Here is a 22,086-nt window from a genome sequence, read left to right as displayed (position 1 = left end):
GGGAACTAGATAAGCGACAAGAAAAGCAAACATGACCCATTCTGATTAAACACCATCAAAACTCTTACAGTATCACTTGAGAGCATATTGTCTTATAAAGATTCCATTTGAAAGATTACTGTTCTGTTTAAGCCACTTTTTAAAACTACAAACTGCATAAAAACCAACTAAGAGCTGTAGTTGGTGCTTTAGGACAGCTCCTTTACCCTCTGAAAATGTAAAGATACCCGAATGTGGTATGAGCGAGATAAGACAGGAAGAATGGCCATATCATTTTTTTAGATAACCCTGTGACAAACAAATCAGGGGATGTACTGATCAGCACAGGAATATTGCTATACAGCACAAGGAAACTTTAAACAGGTTTTGTTCAAACTTTAACCTTATTTGTATATCCCGATTAACAGGTGGTCGACATTGCAGCTCTGGAGCATGTGTTTGTATAATCCAAATATGCTTTTATTTCTACATACTTATTTCACCCTCTCCCAAAACATGACAAATATCCTTCAGTGTATGACATCTATGTGACAAAGCAAAATGCAAATTCCAATGTTTACAAAGATATTCAATCGATCCTCTTCTCCCTTTCCAACAATTCACATACACCATGCATTATCATAATGGCTTTATGCAAATGAAAATCACTTATTGTCACAAGCAGGCTTCAAATAAAGTTACTGTGAAAAGCCCCTAATCGCCACATTCCAGCAACTGTTCGGGGAAGCTGGTACGGGAATTGAACTGTGCCGCTGGCCTGCTTTAAAAGCCAGCTATTTAGCCCTGTGCTAAAGCAGCCCCTATATGCAAACCTATTAAAACACCCAAGGGCCAGTGAACTTGTAGATTTCAACGTCAAACTGAAAAGTCTATGCCTTGCTTGGGTGTTGTCGTGAGCCACTGAGGTTACAATCTGAAGTCCGAGTCTGATCTGTGGTCATTCACCCCATCCCAGTGCGGGTGCGAATATTTGTACTTATCTGGGGGGGGGGGGGGGGGGGGGGGGGGGGGAAAGAGAGAGAGAATAGTTACTATTGCCACTCTCACCATCCTATCAGGTCAGAAAGTGCATTGTGTGTACACACAACTGCAAGGACCACTGTGATGAACTCAAAGTGCGTGACAAATCTCAGCATCCAGGTTTACTCAGAAGTGACCACTTAGGCACTTTTAACTTGCAGCACTCATGGAACAGAAACGTAACAAAGTTAGCATGCTTATTTCTCCACGGCCCAGGAAGGTAATTGGCAAAATCTGGCTGCTTGCAAGTGTAATTAAAAGTATGCACATCCATCCACAGATGAGAGCAGAAATGAAAAAGAGCCTTTTCATATATGCCAAGAATTAAGAAAAAAAAATCAAGCAAACTTTATTTTTTCTTATGATAAATACCAAGGAAAGAGATAATTAGAGCCAGTCACCGAGAGAAATCTCACTCCATTGAACCTATAAAATTCTCTGCCCATTTATGGGTAGGTTTCGACGCCACCAAACATCATGTTATGCAGTAATTATATCCCCTACTACCATATCCATAACGCAACAAGTTTTCAAACTGAATTCACATTTGCTCAAATTGTACTTTTCCCCACTTCTGAAAAATAAAATTATTAATACTGAAAACAGTAGGAACACCAGGACATTAGATACCTTTACTGCACATATCCAACAATTGCCGTCTCATTATTCAACCAGACATGAATCATTTTCATTTATATTAACACACACACACACTAGAAACGTGGATTATACAAAATTAACCACTGGAGTTTTAATCTTATATCTAAAAAAAGTTGACAATTTATTAAAAAATGACCATTTCAATGGTTTACAGTAAAAAAAAATCAGACGACATGCTGTCTAACCTGCTCATTAATGCACAGGAGTGTGGACACCTGGAAAATAATTAGTGACTGTTCACTGGCTGGTGATTTTTAAAGAACATTTTTAACATTTCTTCCGAGCAGGCACTTCCCAAATCTGAAGTAGTTAGTACTCGCCTGGTTAACATCCAACAAGCAAGCCCCCTGTGTCGCCAAAACAAAAAGGGGTGTGGGGGGGAACTGGTGCGTAGGTTAAAAAAATAGATCTCATTTTTTAAAAAGTCGATCCTGCAAAAAAATCCTAATCAAAATGTTTTTGTTTTTAAAAAAAGAAAATGACTGCCTCTGGAAAGCAATGAGTGGGGGAAGTAGGGCAGTTCCTGGTCCATGTTGAGGGAGGTGTGTCCAACCCTTTGGCGGGTACACAATAAAAGGAGAAGGTTGGAAGTGTTTTCTTTTCGCTGTTAGCTGAAGTATCTGCCGGCTCTGCCACTGCTGGGGGTGTGCAGGTTGCTGTATTGCTGGTTAATGTCAGACACACAGACCGGCTCCAGGTTAGCCCATGGGTCCTGCAGCATGGAGGCTTTGTAGTAATGCTCCACCGGGGCCGGCGATCTCCTCTCTCCTCCACCGCTGAACGGGGTGGACGACCTGGGCGAGCCCTGATACTTGCGGTGGGCCGGGCTGGGAGAGTGTTGCTGAGGGCCGGGGGAGAGCGGGTGCTGGAAGGGGGGCGAGGAGTAACGGCCCCGGTGCCGGGGGCTGAAGCCCTGCGGCGGCTGCTGGTGCCCGGGGGACGGGCTGTTGTATCGGTGCTGGAAGGGCCCCGAGCCCGGGCCTGGCTGCTGCGGGAGGGGCGGCTGCTGCTGCTGGGGGGACTTGTTGTAACACCGGTGCCGGCCTCCGTAAGGCGGCGTGGCCGTGCCGCCCCAGGGGTACATGCTGCCGGCCTGCCCCACCCCGGGGAACGGGCCTGGGCCTGGAGGCGGCGGACTCCGGAACCCCGGCTGCGACGCTCGGAAATTCGGCCGGAACATATCGACACACCGGGCTGGAAGTCTTCTCAACTAAAACGGGCACGCACACCGGCGGGCGGGCCCTCCGCGGCCGGCGGCTCACTCCTCAAATCTCCGCGCCGCGGATCCCGGGGCCTACTCCAGCCGAAGCTTCTCGAAACGTGTTCATTCCTTCCCCCGCCGCCGATTTCCGGCTCCCAGCTCGTCATTTCCGCACAGGCCGTTGCCTGGCAGCCACCACGTCCGTTGCGTCACTTCCTCTCTCTTGGGGGGGAGAGCCGGCCCATCGTCACTTCCGCTTCCTCTCCCATCGAGAGGCGGGCAGCAAAGTGGTTGCCCTGGTAACCGTTCCTCTTGTTTCCAGGGCTCCCGGGATCCTATTGTTCTCTCAGCCCAGGCCCCGAATCGGGGACAAAACCCCAATGACCTTCCCTGTCCTGCCTCAGGCACTGCTGTTTACCAGATAGTGATCGGTCATGACTGGGTGCAAACAAAGGTGTGGAAGCAAATCTGTGCTTGAGCTGAGCAGGCAAGTTAAGGTTCACTGTTACCCCCGGGGGCATCGTCTCCCGAGCTTTCTGCATCTTCACTCTGTGCCTGAATCTACTTGCAGTTTTGATTTATTCCAGATCGACCAGCTTGAGCTCCGGGTATATCCTCCCCGTGTCTGCGCGGGTCTCACCCCCACAACTCTCCGCAGTCACTTGAAGTGGGCAGCATGGTAGCATTGTGGATAGCACAATCGCTTCACAGCTCCAGGGTCCCAGGTTCGATTCCGGCTTGGGTCACTGTCTGTGCGGAGTCTGCACATCCTCCCCGTGTGTGCGTGGGTTTCCTCCGGGTGCTCCGGTTTCCTCCCACAGTTCAAAGATGTGCAGATTAGGTGGATTGGCTATGATAAATTGCCCTTAGTGTCCAAAATTGCCCTTAGTGTTGGGTGGGGTTACTGGGTTATGGGGATAGGGTGGAGGTGTTAACCTTGGGTAGGGTGCTCTTTCCAGGAGCCGGTGCAGACTCGATGGGCCGAATGGCCTCCTTGTGCACTGCAAATTCTATGTAAAAAAAAAACCAAAGATGTGCAGTATAGGCGGATTGGCGGCGCTAAATTGCCCCTTCATTGAGCGGCGGTGGGGGGCATAGAATTGGCCCCTCTAAGTTCACGTAAAAAAAACCTTGAGCTCCAGGTTTCGGAGCTTGAGCGTGGGTCGGACGCACTGAGGGGCATCCGCGAGGCTGAGAGTTGCGTGTGTAGCGGGGGCTGAAATGTGTGGTCACCCCGCAGTTTAGGGAAGTGCAGTCGGAGAGGGAAGGGGTGGACCACCATTCAGAAGGAGGGAGGCAGCAGGCGGAGTTGAAAAAGCTCTGGCAGAGTGCCTCTCGCCCGAGAACCGTGACTCCGTGTTGGAAAACGGAGGGAGCGACAGATCCCCAGGGGAGTGGAGCTGCACCGGGGGGGGGGGGGGGGGGGGGGGGAGCAAGAGTGGAAGAGCAATACGATTAAGAATGGCAGTGAAGGGTGAAGCCAGACGTTTCTGGGACCTTAGGCATGACTCCAGGATGGTGTGTTGCCTCCCTGGTGCCAGGGTCAGGGATGTCACTGAACGACTGCATGGCATTCCGAAGGGGGAAGGAGAACAGATAGAGGTTGTTGTTCACATTGGTACCAACAACATCGGTGAAAGAGGGGTAAGGACCTGCAACAAAATTTAGGGAGCAGGGTAGCAGATTGAAAAGCAGGACCTCAAAATTGTAATCTCTGGATTACTCCCAGTGCCACATACCAGTGAGTATAGGAATAAGAGGCTGGAGCAGATCTATGCATTGCTGAGGAGATAGTATAAGAGGGAAGGCTTTAGATTCCTGGACCACTGGGTTCGTTTCTCGGGATGGTGGGATCTGCACAAGTTGGACGGGTTGCACGTAAACGGAACATCCCTGGGGAGAGTGCTGAACCTAGTTTTAGGAAATGAAGTAGGGGAGAATTAATCTCCACTTCGGGAGGCAAGGATTAATCAACGATAGTCAGCATAGCTTTGTCAAAGGGAAATCATGTGTTACAGATTTGATTTAATTTTACGATGAGGTGACTAAGTGTGTAGATGAGGGTAGTGTAGTTGATGTAGTCTACATAGACTTTGGAAGGAAGTGATTACACTCAAGGGGGTGCAGAGGAGATTCACCAGAATGTTGCCTGTGCTGGAGTGTTTCAGCTATGAAGAGAGGCTCGGGTTGTTTTCCCTGGAGCAGAGAAGGCTGAGGGGGGACTTGATTGAGGTAAGGAGGCCCTTCGAGCCTGGTCCGCCATTCATCACGGCCATGGCTGATCATCTAACTCAATAGCCTAATCCTGCTTTCTCCCCATAGCCTTTGATCCCATTCTCTCCAAGTGCTATATCCAGCCGCCTCTTGAATATATTTAAAGTTTTAGCATCAATTACTTCCTGTGGTAATGAATTCCACAGGCTCACCACTCTGTGTGAAGAAGTGTCTCCTTATCTTTGTCCGAAATGGTTTACCCTGAATCCTCAGGCTGTGACCCCTGGTTCTGGACACACCTAACATTGGTAACATCCCTGCATCTACCATGTCTAGTGCTGTTAGAATTTTATAAGTCTCTATGAGACCCCCCTCATTCTTCTGAACTCCAGCGAGAACAATCCCAACCGAGTCAATCTCTCCTCATATGACAGTCCCGCCATCCCTGGAATCAGTCTGGTAAACCTTCGCTGCACTCCCTCGAGAGCAAGAACATCCTTCCTCAGAGAAGGAGACCAAAACTGCACACAATACTCCCAAGTGTGGCCTCACCAAGGCAATGTGCAATTGCAGTAACACATCCCTGCTTCTATACTCGAAACCTCTCGCAATGAAGGCCAACATTACATTAGCCTTCGTTACCGCCTGCTGCACCTGCATGCTTACCTTCAGCGAATGGTGCATAAGGACACCCAGATCCCGCTGCGCACTCCCCTCTCCCAATTTACAACCATTCAGGTAGTAATCTTCCTTCCTGTTTTTGCTTCCAAAATGAATAACCTCACACTTATCCAAATTATACTGCATCTGCCATTGGTTTGCCCACTCGCCCAACCTGTCTAGATCTTCATGTAGGATCCCTGCATCCTCGACACAATTCACCCTGCCACCTAATTTGGTATCATCTCCAAACTTTGAGATGTTACATTTTGTTCCCTCATCCAAATCATGAATATATATTGTGAATAGCTGGGGTCCCAGCACCGATCGCTGTGGTACCCCACTGGTTACTGCCTGCCAATTTGAAAAGGACCCATTAATCGCTACTCTTTGTTTCCTCTCTGCCAACCAGTTTTCTATTCACCTCAAAACATTTCACCCAATCCCATGTGCTTTAATTTTGCACAATAATCTCTTATGCGTGACTTTGTCAAACGCCTTCTGAAAGTCCAAATATACCACATCGACTGGCTCCCCCTCGTCAACTGTACTGGTTACATCTTCAAAGAATTCCAACAGATTTGTCATGCATGATTTTCCCTTCATAAATTCGTGCTGACTCTGACTGATCCTGCCACTGCTTCCTAAATGTTCTGCTATAAAGTCCTTGGTAATGGATTCAAGCATTTTCCCCACTCCCGATGTTAGGCTTACTGGTCTATAATTCCCTGCTTTCTCTCTGCCTCCCTTTTTGAATATCGGAGTGACATGAGCTACCCTCCAATCTGCAGGGACAGTTCCAGAGTCCATAGAATCCCGGAAGATGACCACCAATGCATCCACTATTTCCAGAGTATAAGATTATGAGTGGCATAGATTGGGGTGGATAGGAAGGAATTTTTTCCCTTACCGGTGGAGTCAATAACCAGGGGGCACAGATTTAAGGTAAGGGGCAGGAGGTTTACAGGGGATTTGAGTGATTCACCCAGAAGGAGGTTGGAATCTGGAACTCACTGCCTGAAAGGATGGTAGATGCGGGAACCTTCACAGCATTTAAGTGTATAGACGGCATTTGAAATGCTGTAGCACACAAAGCTACCGGCCAAGTGCTGAAAAATGGGATTAGAGTAAATAGGTGCTTGATGGCCGGTGCGGACATGATGGGTCGAGGGGCTCTTTCCTTGCTATGAAAATTCTATGACTGGACAACACCCTAAGGATGAAATGTGATTTCTTAAACCTGGACATTTTTCACCAACTGTTAATATTCATGACCATATGGAGGAACAGTGCCAGGGACCTGGGTTGATTCCGTCCTTGAGTGACTGTACAGTTTGCACGTTCTCCCCGTGCCTGCGTGGGTTTCCACCAGGTGCTCTAGTTTCCTCCCACAGTCCGAAGATGTGCAGGTTAGGTGGATTGGTCATGATTAATGCTTGGGGTTATGGGAGTGTGGTGAATGTAACGTAGTAATTCACACTGTACTTACCAATACCATTGTAAGCGCAGTAGCATTATCCGATCACTAGGGGGAGCAGCTCTGGGAATGCTCAGGAGTTTGTACAGGGCACCACCCTTGGCTCCGCCCACGACTCCTCTCCCTTGACTGCTGTATAAATAACCGTGTCCAGAGCCAGCCTGCAGTTCATCGAGAGTTTAACGGGTAACAGGCTGGCTGTGTCGTAAGTAGATTAAAACCACTGTTCATATCTTAAAGCACGTGTCTCGTGAATTGATGGTTCCATCAATTTAATCTAATTAAGAACAGTCAGGATCGATCATGGAATCAGCCCTCAAGTCTGGACGCCTGGAACTCGACCCACAGGATGCAGAGGCAAAATAAATCTTCTCCCACTGGCTGTGGTGCTTTGAGGCCTACCTGGCAGAAGCGAGCAAAGCCGAAACAACAGAGGAACAGAAGTTAAGTTAAGCACTGCACGCGAGGGTGAGCCACAGAATCTACGCAACTAAACTCGGCTGGTTCAAATACTGCAGCGCTAGTGATACTCGATAAGATGTATGTAAGGCCCATTAACGAAGTTTACGCATGCCACGTGTTCACGAATCGCCGCCAGCGGCCTACAGAATCACTCGCTGAATTTTTAAGAGAGCTCAATAATCTAAATAATGACTGTAACTATAAAGCGGTTACCGCGGCTGAACATATAGAACTTGCTGTATGCAACGTTTTTGTAGCGGGCCTCAGGTCTAATTATGTGCACCAACGACTGCTGGAAAAGGGGGCCCAAGACTTAGAAACAACTGCGGAAACTGCTACCACGATGGAGGTCTCCTTCCGCAGCCTCACCTCGTTCCCCGCGGACTCCGCGACCCAATCATGGGCCCCCGACCAGCGACTCCCCAGGCCTGTGCCACGCGGCCGCCCAGCCACCAGGCTGCTCCAGCCTGCCATTTCTGCGGCCAGAATCAGCACCCGCGGCAGCACTGCCCGGCCCGCAACGTGACCTGCAGCAGCTGCGGGCGGAAAGGCCACTACGTGAGAGTGTGCCTCGCAAAAAGGGCCCCAGCTTCCAACTCCCCAGCGGCACGAAGTAATCGCTCCCCACACCCGCAGGCCCGAAACGCTGCGGCCTATGCCCCAACCCCGCTCCTTCCCGCCACGTGCGATCCATGGGGGGCGCCATCTTGGCAAACCTCCACCACACGGGCAGCCACATGCGACTCATGGGGGCCGCCATCTTGGACGCCATCTACCTCGCCGCCCGCCACGTGCGATCCACGGGCCCTACCTGCATCTCCACGCTCGGACAATTCATCGGAAGAGTACGACCTCCCCGGGCGCTCATCACGCGGCCCGCAACTCGGCGCAGTCACCCTGGATCAATCACGCCCGAAGCATCTGCGAAATTCAATGGCAGAGGTCCAAATCAACGGGTACAACACGCCATGCCTTTTTGACTCCGGGAGCACTGAGAGCTTCATACACCCAGACCTGGTAAGACGCTGTTCGCTCCCCGTTTTCCCAGTGTGGCAAACTATCTCGCTCGTTTCAGGCTCCCATTCTATACAGATCCAGGGGCGCACCGCCGCGACACACAATCCGAGGCGCTAGCTACTCAAAATTGCAACTCTACATTTTGCCCGACCTCTGCGCGCCACTCTTATTAGGCCTAGATATTCAGTGTAACCTTAAGAGCCTCACCCTCAGCTTCGGTGGGCCCCTGCCCCCACTCACTATCTGCAGCCTCGCCACACTGCGAATCTCCCCCCCTCCTCTCTTCGCCAATCTCACAAAGGACTGTAAACCCGTAGCCACTCGTAGCAGGCGATACAGCCTGCAGCATAGGGTATTTATCAGATCAGAGGTCCGAAGGCTTCTCAGTGAGGGGATTATAGAGATCAGCAATAGTCCCTGGAGAGCTCAGGTGGTGGTCGTTAAGACCGGGGAAAAATTCTGCATGGTTGTCGACTATAGTCAGACCATAAATAGATTTACGCTCCTTGACGCGTATCCCCTCCCCAGGATTGCAGACATTGTAAATCAGATCGCCCAGTATCGGCTCTTTTCCACGGTGGATCTGAAGTCTGCATACCACCAGCTCCCAATCCGCCTGGAGGACCGCCATTACACGGCATTCAAGGCCGATGGCCGCCTCTTCTATTTCCTCCGGGTCCCCTTCGGCGTCACTAATGGGGTCTCGGTGTTCCAACGAGCAATGGACCGAATGGTGGACCAGTACGGGCTGCGGGCCACGTTTCCGTACTTGGACAATGTCACCATCTGCGGCTATGACCAGCAGGACCACGACGCCAACCTCCACCGTTTTTTCCTGACGGCACAGAAATTAAACATCACCTACAACAAAGAGAAATGCGTTTTCCGCACAAACAGACTGGCCATCCTCGGCTACGTCGTGGAAAACGGAGTCCTGGGCCCAGACCCGGACCGTATGCGCCCCCTCTTAGAACTTCCCCTCCCCCATTGCCCCAAAGCCCTCAAACGGTGCTTGGGCTTCTTCTACTACGCCCAGTGGGTCCCTCAATATGCGGACAAAGCCCGCCCACTCTTTAAGGCCACACGATTTCCCCTGTCAGCTGAGGCACGCCAGGCCTTCGACTGCATCAAGGAGGACATCGCCAAAGCGGCCATGCGGGCGGTGGATGAATCCACTCCATTCCAGGTTGAGAGCGACGCCTCAGAGGTAGCTCTAGCAGCCACACTAAATCAGGCAGGGAAACCAGTCGCATTTTTCTCCCGTACCCTCCCCGCTTCAGAACTCCGACACTCCTAAGTCGAGAAAGAAGCACAAGCCATTGTGGAGGCTATTCGTTACTGGAGGCACTAACTCGCAGGTAGGAGGTTCACCTTCATCACCGACGAAAGATCAGTTGCCTTTATGTTTGATAACTCGCAAAGGGGCAAAATAAAAAATGATAAAATTCTTCGGTGGAGGATCGAACTCTCCACCTACAGCTATGATATTAAGTATTGGCCCGGGAAGCTCAACGAGCCTCCGGATGCCCTATCTCGCGGGACATGCGCCAGCGCGCAGATTGACAGACTGAAAGTCATTCACAGCGACCTCTGCCACCCGGGGGTCACCCGGCTCGCCCACTACATCAGAGCCCGAAACCTGCCTTTCTCCAATGAGGAGGTAAAAGCGGTCACCAGGGACTGCCCGATCTGTGCGGAGTGCAAACCGCACTTCTATAGACCAGACAGGGCCCACCTGGTCAAGGCTTCTAGGCCCTTTGAACGCCTCGCGATTGATTTCAAAGGGCCACTCCCCTCAACTAACAAGAATGTTTACTTTCTAAACGTCGTAGATGAGTTCTCCCGTTTCCCATTTGCTATCCCGTGCCCCGACATGACCTCCCACACAGTCATTAGGGCCCTGCATAGCATCTTCACCCTGTTTGGTTTCCCCAGCTACGTGCACAGCGACCGGGGTTCGTCCTTCATGAGTGACGAGCTGCGTCAGTACCTGCTCGACAAGGGCATTGCCTCGAGCAGGACTACCAGCTACAACCCCAGGGGGAACGGGCAGGTGGAGAGGGAGAACGCGACGGTCTGGAAGACCGTCCTACTGACCCTCCGGTCTAGAAAGCTCCATGTCTCCCAGTGGCAGGAAGTCCTCCCAGAAGCGCTCCATGCTATTAGGTCCCTCTTATGCACAGCGACCAATCAGACCCCTCACGAGAGGCTCTTCATTTTTTCCAGGGGCACTACCACGGGGGTCTCGCTTCCGGCATGGCTGAGGCCACCGGGCCCTGTACTCCTGAGGAAGCACGTCAGGGCACACAAAACCGACCCCCTTGTTGAGAAGGTGCGCCTGCTCCACTCCAACCCCCAGTACGCCTTCGTTGAGTTCCCTGACGGCCGCCAGGACACAGTAACCCTCCAGGATCTGGCACCCGCTGGATCCAGCGCCCCCTCTACCCCCACAGAAGGATCCCTCACCCTACACCCCATGCTGCCGCCCCCTCGCGCTCCTGAGACCACGAGCTCGCTCCACCAGTTCCGTGCACCCGTACCGGCCAGCCCCCAGTCCCCGGCCGAACCAGAAGAGCATGAAGCTCGGACACAACCCTCCCTGGAGTCCGCCATTGTACCCCAGCACACAACACCCATCCAGCCACCGCAAGAGGCTGCAACCCCCGTGCTCCGCAGATCACAGCCGACAGTTTGACCACCGGACAGACTTACTTTGTAGACCACCACCCCCGCCGGACTTGATTTTTTTGCAGGGGGTGAATGTAACGTAGTAATTCACACTGTATTTACCAATACCATTGTAAGTGCAGTAGCGTTATCCGACCACTAGGGGGAGTAGCTCTGGGAATGCTCAGCAGTTTGTACAGGGCTCCACCCTTGGCTCTGCCCACGACTCCTCCCCCTTGACTGCTTGATAGCTTCTTTTAGTGGCCTGGTGTTCAGAAGCACAGGATTTTTCAGTTGAATCCCAAAGGTACAACAGATTTCACTGAGCACTAAAATGGGAATAAATAACTTGGGCAGATAGTTCAGCTGCATGGATAAAGAGTAGCAATCTTCTTCAATCATGCCCGGAGAATATAATGTTAATGTGTTTGATGCAGGTTAGTGCCAAGAGATCTGTAATTTGTGTGCAGACGATGTTGGTCTGATGATTTGTCACGCTTTGTATTATGTTTCTGTTGAAATAATTTGTACAATTCTGGACCTCAGACTGTGGAGTCACTCCAGGCCTTTCTGTTGTACGTTATTCTAGTTACATCTCACTGTATCAGTGAGAGAGCCAGCAATCGCCAGCATACAACAGAACTCTTTGTATAAATTGTTTGCTGTTTCCACAACTTGTGTTCTATCTGACCTACATCTGCAGATTTATAACAGTTTAAGTTCTCAGTTATCCATCCCGGATTTAATGTGTAATATTGTGGTTAGCCTAAGCAGCGACATAATCTTGGCTATATTAAAGTTCATTACAGCAAACTCTTAATTTTGTCAAAAATATTCAGGTTCTTTATTAACATGACTTGGGAGTTTCTGTGTCTGCGTCAAAATGTGAGAACGGGCAGCACGGTAGCATTGTGGATAGCGCAATCGCTTCACAGCTCCAGGGTCCCAGGTTTGATTCCGGCTTGGGTCACTGTCTGTGCGGAGTCTGCACATCCTCCCCGTGTGTGCGTAGGTTTCCTCCGGGTGCTCCAGTTTCCTCCCACAGTCCAAAGATGTGCAGGTTAGGTGGATTGGCCATGATAAATTGCCCTTAGAGTCCAAAATTGCCCTTAGTGTTGGGTGGGGTTACTGGGTTATGGGGATAGGGTGGGGTTGTTGACGTTGGGTAGGGTGCTCTTTCCAAGAGCCGGTGCAGACTCGATGGGCTGAATGGCCTCCTTCTGCACTGTAAATTCTATGATTCTATGACTGCTGTATAAATAACCGTGTCCAGAGCCAGCCTGCAGTTCATCGAGAGTTCAACGGGTAACAGGCTGGCTTTGTAGTAAGTAGATTAAAACCACTGTTCATATCTTAAAGCATGTGTCTCGTGAATTGATGATTCCATCAGGGGGATAGGGCCGGGGGTGGGGGGGGGAGGGGGGGGGGAAGCGGGGAGGGAGTGAGCCTAAGTAGACTGCTCTTTCGGAGGGTTGGTGCAGGTGCGATGGGCCAAATGGCCTGCTTTTGCACTGTAGGGATTCTATGGATTCTACATGAGCTTCAAAACAAGTTCTCAGGGGTAATCGCTGATGCTACAGGTGCTGTACTCCAGCCACAACCTGAAAATAAGCATAAAATTATGAGGGGCATTGATTGGGTGGATAGGAAGGAATTCTTCCCCTTACCGGAGGGGTCAATACCAGGAGGCACAGATTTAAGGTAAGGAGCAGGAGGTTTAGGATTTGAGTGAAAACATTTTCACCCAGAGGGAGGTTGGAATCTGGAACTCACTGCCTGAAAGGATGGTAGATGCGGGAACCTTCACAGCATTTAAGTGTATAGACGGCATTTGAAATGCCATAGCGCACAAGGCTACCGGCCAAGTGCTGAAAAATGGGATTAGAGTACTTGGTATCGGTGGGGTTTTCAGTAACTGGTAACTAGCAGTAAATTGAGACTAATAATAGGGAAAACTATTAAATTTAGGATCTGAAGTAACAAAAGAAAATTCTGACATCTAATCAAAGCATCAAAAGGAGAGTGGTAGCTTTAATGTGAGAATGAACTTCATTCACGGACAGGGTATTTCATGTTCTGTTGCTCACAGTGAGTCAGATAAATTCTATAATGACAGGAGCTTCATATTATTTAGGACAGAATATATTCATACAATCAGTAATAATTTCAAGTCTTACATCTCCTTTTAGCAGACAAAACTTTACTTCTTGTTGTCACAGTCAATGTCTCTTCTGTGTCACCAGGGCCATCTGTTCCCTCTTCCAAGTTGCCCAGTGACACTGCTTACCTTTGTTCTACCATTAACACATTCTGATCTCTTAATGTCAGCACCCTTCTCAGTCATGATCCACCATTTACATTCCCTTTGTCCTTTGTCCCCAGCTTCCTCCTATTGCTGGCCCTCTATCTAACCCACTGCTCCACCCCCCACAACAGTATAAATCTTAATCTGTTTTCAGTTCTGTTCAGCTCTGACAAAGTGTCATCCAGGTTCAAAACATTAGGTCTGCTCTGTTCTCTATCCACGGATGCTGTCAGATCCGCTGAGATTTTCCAGCTTTTTCTGCTTTTGTCTTTAATTTCTCTCGAATCTTCCTTAATGTGAAACTAATGTGACCTCTTGCTCCTTTGATCCCATTCACAATCGGTTGTGTTAAGTGACGCAAGCATTGTCAATAGCAGTCTCTTAACACTGGTGCTAACCACTAACCGCTAACCAAACCACTTGCTCTTATTCCTAACCGTAAACCTTAAATCACATGGGCAACATCACAATATAAAACTGGCTCAGCCTTGCTGTCCTTGAAAGTTACTACCACATCTTCAAGTTTCTTTTCCTCTTCAAACTATTGTTGCCTCACAACTCAATGCTCATCATTCCTGTAACTCTATGTTTGACCTCTCCAATCAGGTTCTGCCCATCAAACGGCTCGAATCCATTTCACAAATGATGTCTATATCTGTGACTGTGGCAGATCTTCCCCTCTTGCCATCCATCACCCCTCTGCAGTCTTTGACATAATAATAATCTTTATTAGTGTCGCAAGTAGGCTTACATTAACACTCAATGAGGTTACTGTGAAAATCCCCGAGTCGTCACATTCCGGCGCCTGTTCAGGTACACTGAGGGATAATTCAGAATGTCCAATTCACCTAACAAGCACGTCTTTTGGGACTTGTGGGAGGAAACCAGAGTACCCGGAGGAAACCCACGCAGACACGGGGAGAACGTGCAGACTCCGCACAGACAATATAAGACCGAGCGGGAATCAAACCTGGGACCCTGGCGCTGTGAAGCAACAATGCTAACCATTGTGCTACCATGCCGCCCATGGTCAACCATACCAGTTTCCTTCAATGCCTTCTCTCCATTTTTTACCAACTCAGTGGTACTGCCTTAGTTCCCCTTTGCTATCTTGTGGCCGGTGCATCTCTAACAATGGTTTCTCTTCCTGCTGTCGCAACATTATCTCTAGCATCCCTGTCAGTACTTGGCCCCTTTGTTTACTTGTGGAACCTTGACAACCCGAAGACATGAGTCAGCTTCCACGTGCAGGCTGACGACAGTCAGCTTTATCTCTCTTCCAACCCTCTCAACCCCTCTGCCACCTCTGTGCTAATTAAGTCAGATGATATATTGTTATATGCAGACAGTATGATTTATGTGATGCATAATGCATTATTTAGCCAAAACAGAACTAATGGTGTATCTATATATTTGGTTTTGAAAACATTTGAATCGTTGAGGGATGCCATGTCACCTTGTGACTTCCGTCATCCGATTCTGTATGATTGCAAACAAAAACGTTTGCCACACTGACGAGGAATTCTCCTTTAAACGTGGAGTAAATGATAGTCACTATATGTGAAACAAAGTCATTAAATAGTAAATAGGATGTCTTATTTAATGATTTTGCTTTACCTTGAATGTAATAAGGCATTAACTGCAAGCTTCACTTGTTTGACAGGTAAATTATCTAGCGAAAACCTTACTTGGAAAATGGAACTCCAGGAGGAAGGCATGGTCGACCGTAAAAGAATAGCATTCTCCAATACTCTTGAAAGTAACAATGAAATGGCGCTAAGTCCCACCCATTTCCTTCATTCCTGGGAATCTGAAAGAAAACTCATAGAAGTTCTGATCAAAGTCAGTGAGAAAACCTATGAAGATGACCAAAAGCAAATGGACCAGATCATCATCTATAATGGATGGGATGATGCAGTAAGTAGTCCGGCTTTCTCACTTCAGAATTCTCTCGTTAAATTTGACTAATTAGATTACATTTTAATTGTGAAGAAAATATTTAACATGGCTGGCTTACTTTATGGGACATTTTAAATGGAGGGAAAATAAAATGGGCTGACATTCCAGAGTTCAGAAGAATGAGAGGTGATTTCATTGAAACGCGCAACAGTCTTTTGACAGGATAGATGCTGAGTGCTGTTTACACTCGCTGGAGAGTTTATGACTCGGGTGGCAGAGTCTCAAGATAACTGATGAGGAGACATTTCTTCACTCTGGAGGGTTGTGAGTCCCAGGAATTCTCTATCCCAGAGGGCTGTGGATTCTCATAATTGTGTATAATCACAAATAGGTTATGAAAAGTACAAAAGTGGAGTTGACTTAGAAATTCAGCCACAATCTTATTAAATATTGGATCAGACTTGAGCCCATTCCTGCTCCTATTTCTTGTTACATTCTTCTTTCCATATTAACTGATGCTGGGTTGGAGTTCCACAGGTACTTTTACCCTTCAGACCCTCCATTATCTGGCCATCCTCCATACATATAGGAATTGTGCAGAGCGTAGCTCACCTCCTGACTCCCCAAAGCCTGCACCACCTACAAGGCACAGGTCCGGAGTGTGATGGAATACTCTCCACTTGCCTGGATGAGTGCAGCTCCAACAACACTCAAGAATCTCAACACTATCCAGAGCAAAGCAGCTTACTCGATTAGAATCCCATCCACAAATATTCCCTCCCTCCACCACCAATGCTCGGTGGCAGCAAGATGCACTGTTTACAAGATGCACTGTTTACAAGATGCACTGTTTACAAGATGCACTGTTTACAAGATGCACTGTTTACAAGATGCACTGTTTACAAGATGCACTGCAGGAACTCACTAAGGCTTCTCAGACAGCACCTTCCAAACCCACCAGTACTATCTAGAAGGACAAGGGCAGCAGATAAATAGGAACACCACCACCTGAAAGTTCCCCTCCAAGCCACTCACCATCCTGACCTGGAAATATATCCTTGTTCCTTCACTGTCACTGGTTCCAAATCCTAGAACTCCCTCCCTAACAGCATTGTGGGTGTACTTACAGCACATGGACTGCAGCGGTTCAAAAAGGCGGCTCACCACCAACTTCTCAAGGGCAATTAGGGGTGGGAAATAAATGCTTGCCAAGCCAGCAAAGCACATATCTCACAAATGAATAACAAAATAGACTTCACAGTATGAAAAGACCAGCTGATCCGTCAAGCCTGCCCAGACCTTCATTTGAAAAAGAATATTTTTATCAAGGCCCCAGACCAACCTTCACATTGCATTTAGTGCCATTTTGCCTGGAGTAAACTGTAGTATGAACTTTGATTACCTTGTGATAAACTCTGATATCCAATGATTCAACATTAAACCATGTTATTGGCAAGTGATTCAACTTCACTCGGCATAAGCAAGCCTTGATCTGAGCAGCTTCTGTCACACAACTTGCCAAATTTCTTTACTCGAGCTTGTTGAACTTCAGTCAAGCTTACCATTCTCAGTGTTCTGTTGCTAACACAACTGGCAGATTACAGAGTCTGACACCCCCAAAGTTTCCCTTCCTTAACTGGCCACATTACATTCACCACACCAGCCCTTGGACTTCACTCTCACTAAATAATTAAAAACTTAAGGAGTCAACTGTCCATCAAAGTCCCACCTCAGTTGACTATTTATTAGTTGTTGATAAACACTCATATCCAACCATTCAATGTTGACCCAAATTGGTTGTGGTAATTAAACTTGATTCAGCACAAGCACTTGATACATTACAATGATCAAAGACTTCAAGTGCAGGGGCAGCATGGTGGCAGAGTGGTTAGCATTGCTGCCTACGGCGTTGAGGACCTGGGTTCGAATCCCGGCCCTAGGTCACTGTCCGTGTGGAGTTTGCATATTCTTCCCATGTCTGCGTGGGTTTCACCCCCACAACCCAAAAGATGTGCAGTATGCTAAATTTCCCCTTAATTGGAAAACATAATTGGGTACTCTAAATTTATTTTAAAAAGACTTAAGGTATAACAGAGTTAAAATTACCCCATTTATACCTTGGGTAAAAGGCACGATGATATGTTTTAACACCCTCTGAATCAACCTCTGGTTCACCCTTGGAGTTTCTCCTGAACTACCTCAGCAATCTTTTCCACCTGCTGTCCGTGCAGACCCTCCTGTACCCCCACCCCTTCCTTGATCCTTTATTATCATTATAATTGATTGGATTTTGCAAGACTAATTATTGCTACAGTTACATCTGTAAAGTAGACACCATAAAGACATTATAGCACAGGAGGTAGCCATATGGCCTATTGATTCCATACAGGCTGATGTGACCATCAATTCACAAGACACGTGATTGGAAGTAAACAGTGGTTTTAATAGTCTTAAAACTGAGCCTGCCTTCGACGAGAGGAACTGAGAGCAGCCTTACGACTGCAGTGCTTTATACTTCTGGTTAGTGGGAGGAGCCATGGGCGGAGCCATGGGCGGAGCCAAGGGCAGAGCCCAGTACAAACTCCTCATCTCCCCTTTGGGCAGAGTCGCGCAACGGTTCGTATACAGAGCCCACAAGGACACAATACATGTACGGCAATACAGTGTGAATTACGAGGTATATAATTCACCACATTCACCCCCTGTAAAAAAAATCAAGTCCGGGGGGTGATGGGTCTACAAATTGAGCCGGTCCGGTGGCCGAGTCGTCCTTTGGGATCGGCGGAGCACCGGGATTGCAGCCTCTTCGGGTAGCTGGGTGGGGGCGGTCGGTGAGGGTACGATGGTGGACTCCGGGGGTGATTCGGTCCGAGCTTCGTACCCGACTGGTGCGACGGGCAGCGCAGGAAACCTAGAGGCGCGGGGGCGCAGAGCGCGGAGGGTTGGGTGGGATGTAGTGTGAGGGGTACCTCGGCGGTAGTGGTGGTGGAGTTGGATCCTGCAGGCGCCAGGTCCCGGAGGGAAACAGTGTCCTGACGGCCGTCAAGGTATTCGATGAAAGCGTATTGGGGGTTCGAGTGGAGTAGGAGCACTCTTTCTACGAGTGGATCAGTTTTGTGTGCCCAGGCGTGCTTCCGGAGGAGAACCGGGCCCAGTCTCTTCAACCAAGCTGGGAGCGAAACCCCCGTGGTAGTGCCCCTAGAAAAAACAAATAGCCGCTCGTGAGGGGTCTGGTTGGTGGCGGTGCATAGGAGGGACCTAATAGCATGGAGCGCGTTGGGGAGGACCTCCTGCCAATGGGAGGTCGGGAGATTCCTGGACCGGAGGATCAGTAGGACGGTCTTCCAGACCGTCGCGTTCTCCCTCTCCACCTGCCCGTTCCCCCTGGGGTTGTAGCTGGTAGTCCTGCTCGAGGCGATGCCCTTGTCTAGCAGGTACTGACGCAGCTCGTCGCTCATAAAGGACGAACCCCTGTCGCTGTATACGTAGCTGGGGAAACCGAACAGGGTGAAGATACTGTACAGGGCTCTGATGACTGTGTGGGAGGTCATATCGGGGCACGGGATGGCAAACGGGAAGCGGGAGAACTCATCGATGACGTTCAGAAAGTACACATTCCGATTGGTTCGAGGGGAGTGGCCCTTTGAAATCGATGCTCAGGCGTTCAAAGGGCCGGGAGGCCTTTACCAGGTGGGCCTTGTCTGGTCTATAGAAGTGCAGTTTGCACTCTGCGCAGATCGGGCAATCCCTGGTGATGGCTTTTACCTCCTCGGTGGAGAAAGGCAGATTTCGGGCTTTGACGTAGTGGGCGTGCCGGGTGACCCCCGGGTGGCAGAGGTAATTGTGGATAGCTTTCAGGCGGTCGTCTTGCGCGCTGGCGCACGTGCCATGGGACAGGGCATCTGGGGGCTCGTTGAGCTTCCCCAGTCGATACATAATATCATAATTGTAGGTGGAGAGTTCGATCCTCCACCGCAGGATTTTATCATTTTTAATTTTGCCCCTTTGTGAGTTGTCAAACATGAAGGCAACCGATCTTTGGTCGGTGATGAGGGTGAACCTCCTACCTGCGAGGTAGTGCCTCCAGTGTCGTATAGCATCCACGATGGCTTGTGCTTCTTTTTTGACCGAGGAGTGTCGTAGTTCCGAAGCGGAGAGGGTTCGGGAGAAAAAGGCGACTGGTCTCCCTGCCTGATTTAGAGTGGCTGCGAGAGCGACCGCTGAGGCGTCGCTCTCCACCTGGAAGGGGACGGATTCATCCACCGCCCGCATGGCCGCTTTGGCGATGTCCTCCTTGATGCCGTTGAAGGCCTGGCGAGCCTCAGCTGACAGAGGAAAGAGTGTGGCCTTAAATAGTGGGCGGGCTTTGTCCGCATACTGAGGGATCCACTGGGCATAATACGAGAAGAATCCCAGGCACCTCTTGAGGGCCCTGGGACAATGAGGGAGAGGGAGTTGTAAGAGGGGGCGCATACGGTCCGGGTCGGGGCCCAGGACTCCGTTTTCCACGACATAGCCGAGGATGGCTAGCCTGGTCGTGCGGAAAATGCATTTCTCCATGTTATACGTGAGGTTAAGTTTCTGGGCGGTTTGGAAAAATTCACCACACAGGCTTCTCTGCCAACTAATCCAGTCAATCCCAGTCCTCCTGCCCAGGTTTCAGTTTTCCCATTCTCCCTCTTTCCATCACTTATTTTGTCAGTTTGGAGCTGTTATCAGGTACAGCTCTGGCAGGATAACAAGAGATTTGTTTTGAAGCTGGTGACATTTGGCTTCTGGTTAGATAATGGTTCCTGTGAAACACACATTACCCCAGCCATCAGCTGAAGTTCTGGTATTCCCCTTTTCACAGCAATCCAATGACACTGTGACTGACCTTGGTTCCCATGCACAGCTGAGCTGAATCTGTGTGGGCTCAGGTCTAAAAGCACAGAAAATGACCTACTGATCTATCCCGTTCACCAGTACTTTAACCAGACAACATAAACCCAATCAGACAGGTTAGCTCCAGGCAGAGGTAAAGAAAGACCACTTTATAAAAAAAAAACTTCTGAACAACAAAATTCTCAAATTCATTTCATGGTTTAAAAAAAAGAAATGAGGGAAATTCCCATCTGGTATCAGAACAAGTTCTCGGGGACTGGTGACCAAGAAGCCAATCTTTGGAACAAGTCTGCAGATTCATTGCAGGTATTTAAAGGGAGCTGGACGTGTTCCAGGCAATGGCTGATATCACTGCGTAAAATAGCTCCCGCCTAAATACCTGCAGTGAACCTGCATATCCTGTTGCAAAAACCACTGATCCTTTGCAAAAAGAATATCCTGTGACATCTAAATTAACACGCTGCCTGTGTAACTTTATGCCTCTGCATTGTCCCTAATCAAATAGTCCACACATCGAACATTCTTGTCCCTGCAGACTTTAAATACATCAATCAGATCTGCAGAAACTGTCAAGTTTTATGTAGTTAAAAGACCCAGTTCTCTAAGGTCAACAGGATCAGGCCATTGAGCTCCTCAGGCCTATTCTGTCATTCAGTTAGATCATGGCTGATTGACACCTTATCTCTGTCTACCTACCTTTTTTCTGTATCCTGTTATACTGTCATGAATCAACATGTTATCAATTTCAGTCTTGAAAATCTCTTTTGACCCAGAATCCAGTCTTTTGAGGAGAGAGTTTCAGATTTTCACTATCTTTTTCAAAAGAAAATACTTCCTGATTTCAGTACCGAAAATCCTAGCTCTAATTTTATGAGTTCCCTTGGCCTGGAAATGAAATGTAAACTGCTTATTGTCACAAGTAGGCTAGTAAATGAAGTTACTGTGAAAAAAAACCCTAGTCGCCACATTTCAGCGTCTGTTCGGGGAGGCTGGTACGGGAATTGAACCCGCGCTGCTAGCCTGTCTTGGTCTGCTTTAAAAGCCAGCTATTTAGCCCTGTGCTAAATCCCTAAGCGGGATTGCTCCACTAAAGGAATTTCTTTGTAACAATCATTTCCAACACCTCAATTAAATCAGTCTGTTAAGAGCACAAAGGTATATAATAAGCTGGAGGGCTCAAGGATATAGATAGCTTAAGTGAGTGGGCAAAGACCAATTTTGGCAGGAAACATTTGGAAATAGAGATAAGTTATATTTGTTTTGTGGGTGCTAAGAATAACATTTATATTCTTTATTTGAGTTGGAAAGTTGAAACCTTGGGCGGGATTCCCCGACCCCCCGCCGGGTCGGAGAATCGCCAGGGGCCGGCGTCAATCCCGCCCCCGCCGTGTCCCGAATTCTCCGGCACCAGAGATTCGGTGGGGGCGGGACTCGCGCCGTGCCTGTCAGCGGGCCTGCCCGGCGATTCTCCGGCCCGTGATGGTCTGGAAGACCGTCCCACCGCTGTCATGCCGGTCCCGTCGACGTGAATCAAACCACCTACCTTACCGGTGGGACCAGGCGGCGCGGGCGGGCTCCGGGGTCCGGGGGGTGGGGGGATCTGGCCCCGGGGGGTGCCCC

At 49.0% G+C, this 22,086-nt stretch overlaps 2 protein-coding genes across 5 annotated transcripts in view; one reads left to right on the top strand and one right to left on the bottom strand.

Annotated features, from left to right (window-relative positions):
• Positions 1–437: 437 nt before the first annotated feature.
• LOC119971112 (M-phase specific PLK1 interacting protein) lies at positions 438–3,045 on the bottom strand. The gene has a single exon (XM_038806270.1). It carries the CDS (start codon positions 2,858–2,860, stop codon positions 2,288–2,290), a length of 573 nt encoding a protein of 190 aa, XP_038662198.1. The 5' UTR covers positions 2,861–3,045; the 3' UTR covers positions 438–2,287.
• A 65-nt stretch (positions 3,046–3,110) lies between these two features.
• The window catches only part of LOC119971110 (uncharacterized protein C16orf46-like), a 29,592-nt gene continuing 10,616 nt past the window's right edge, over positions 3,111–22,086 (top strand). The window contains exons 1-2 of one of the 4 annotated variants that reach the window (XM_038806268.1): positions 3,111–3,335; positions 15,347–15,600. In XM_038806268.1, coding sequence (XP_038662196.1) covers positions 15,379–15,600 — 222 coding nt within the window. In that variant the 5' untranslated portion in view covers positions 3,111–3,335; positions 15,347–15,378. Of the gene's footprint in view, positions 3,369–5,093; positions 5,114–11,633; positions 11,816–15,346; positions 15,601–22,086 lie in introns of those variants that run through there. The other 3 variants (XM_038806267.1, XM_038806269.1, XM_038806266.1) reach the window with 3 other exon arrangements.

The sequence above is a fragment of the Scyliorhinus canicula genome, chromosome 9, assembly GCF_902713615.1.
Source record: "Scyliorhinus canicula chromosome 9, sScyCan1.1, whole genome shotgun sequence".
In the NCBI taxonomy this organism is placed as follows: Eukaryota; Metazoa; Chordata; class Chondrichthyes; order Carcharhiniformes; family Scyliorhinidae; genus Scyliorhinus; species Scyliorhinus canicula.
This window is presented reverse-complemented; position numbering and strand designations above follow the sequence as displayed.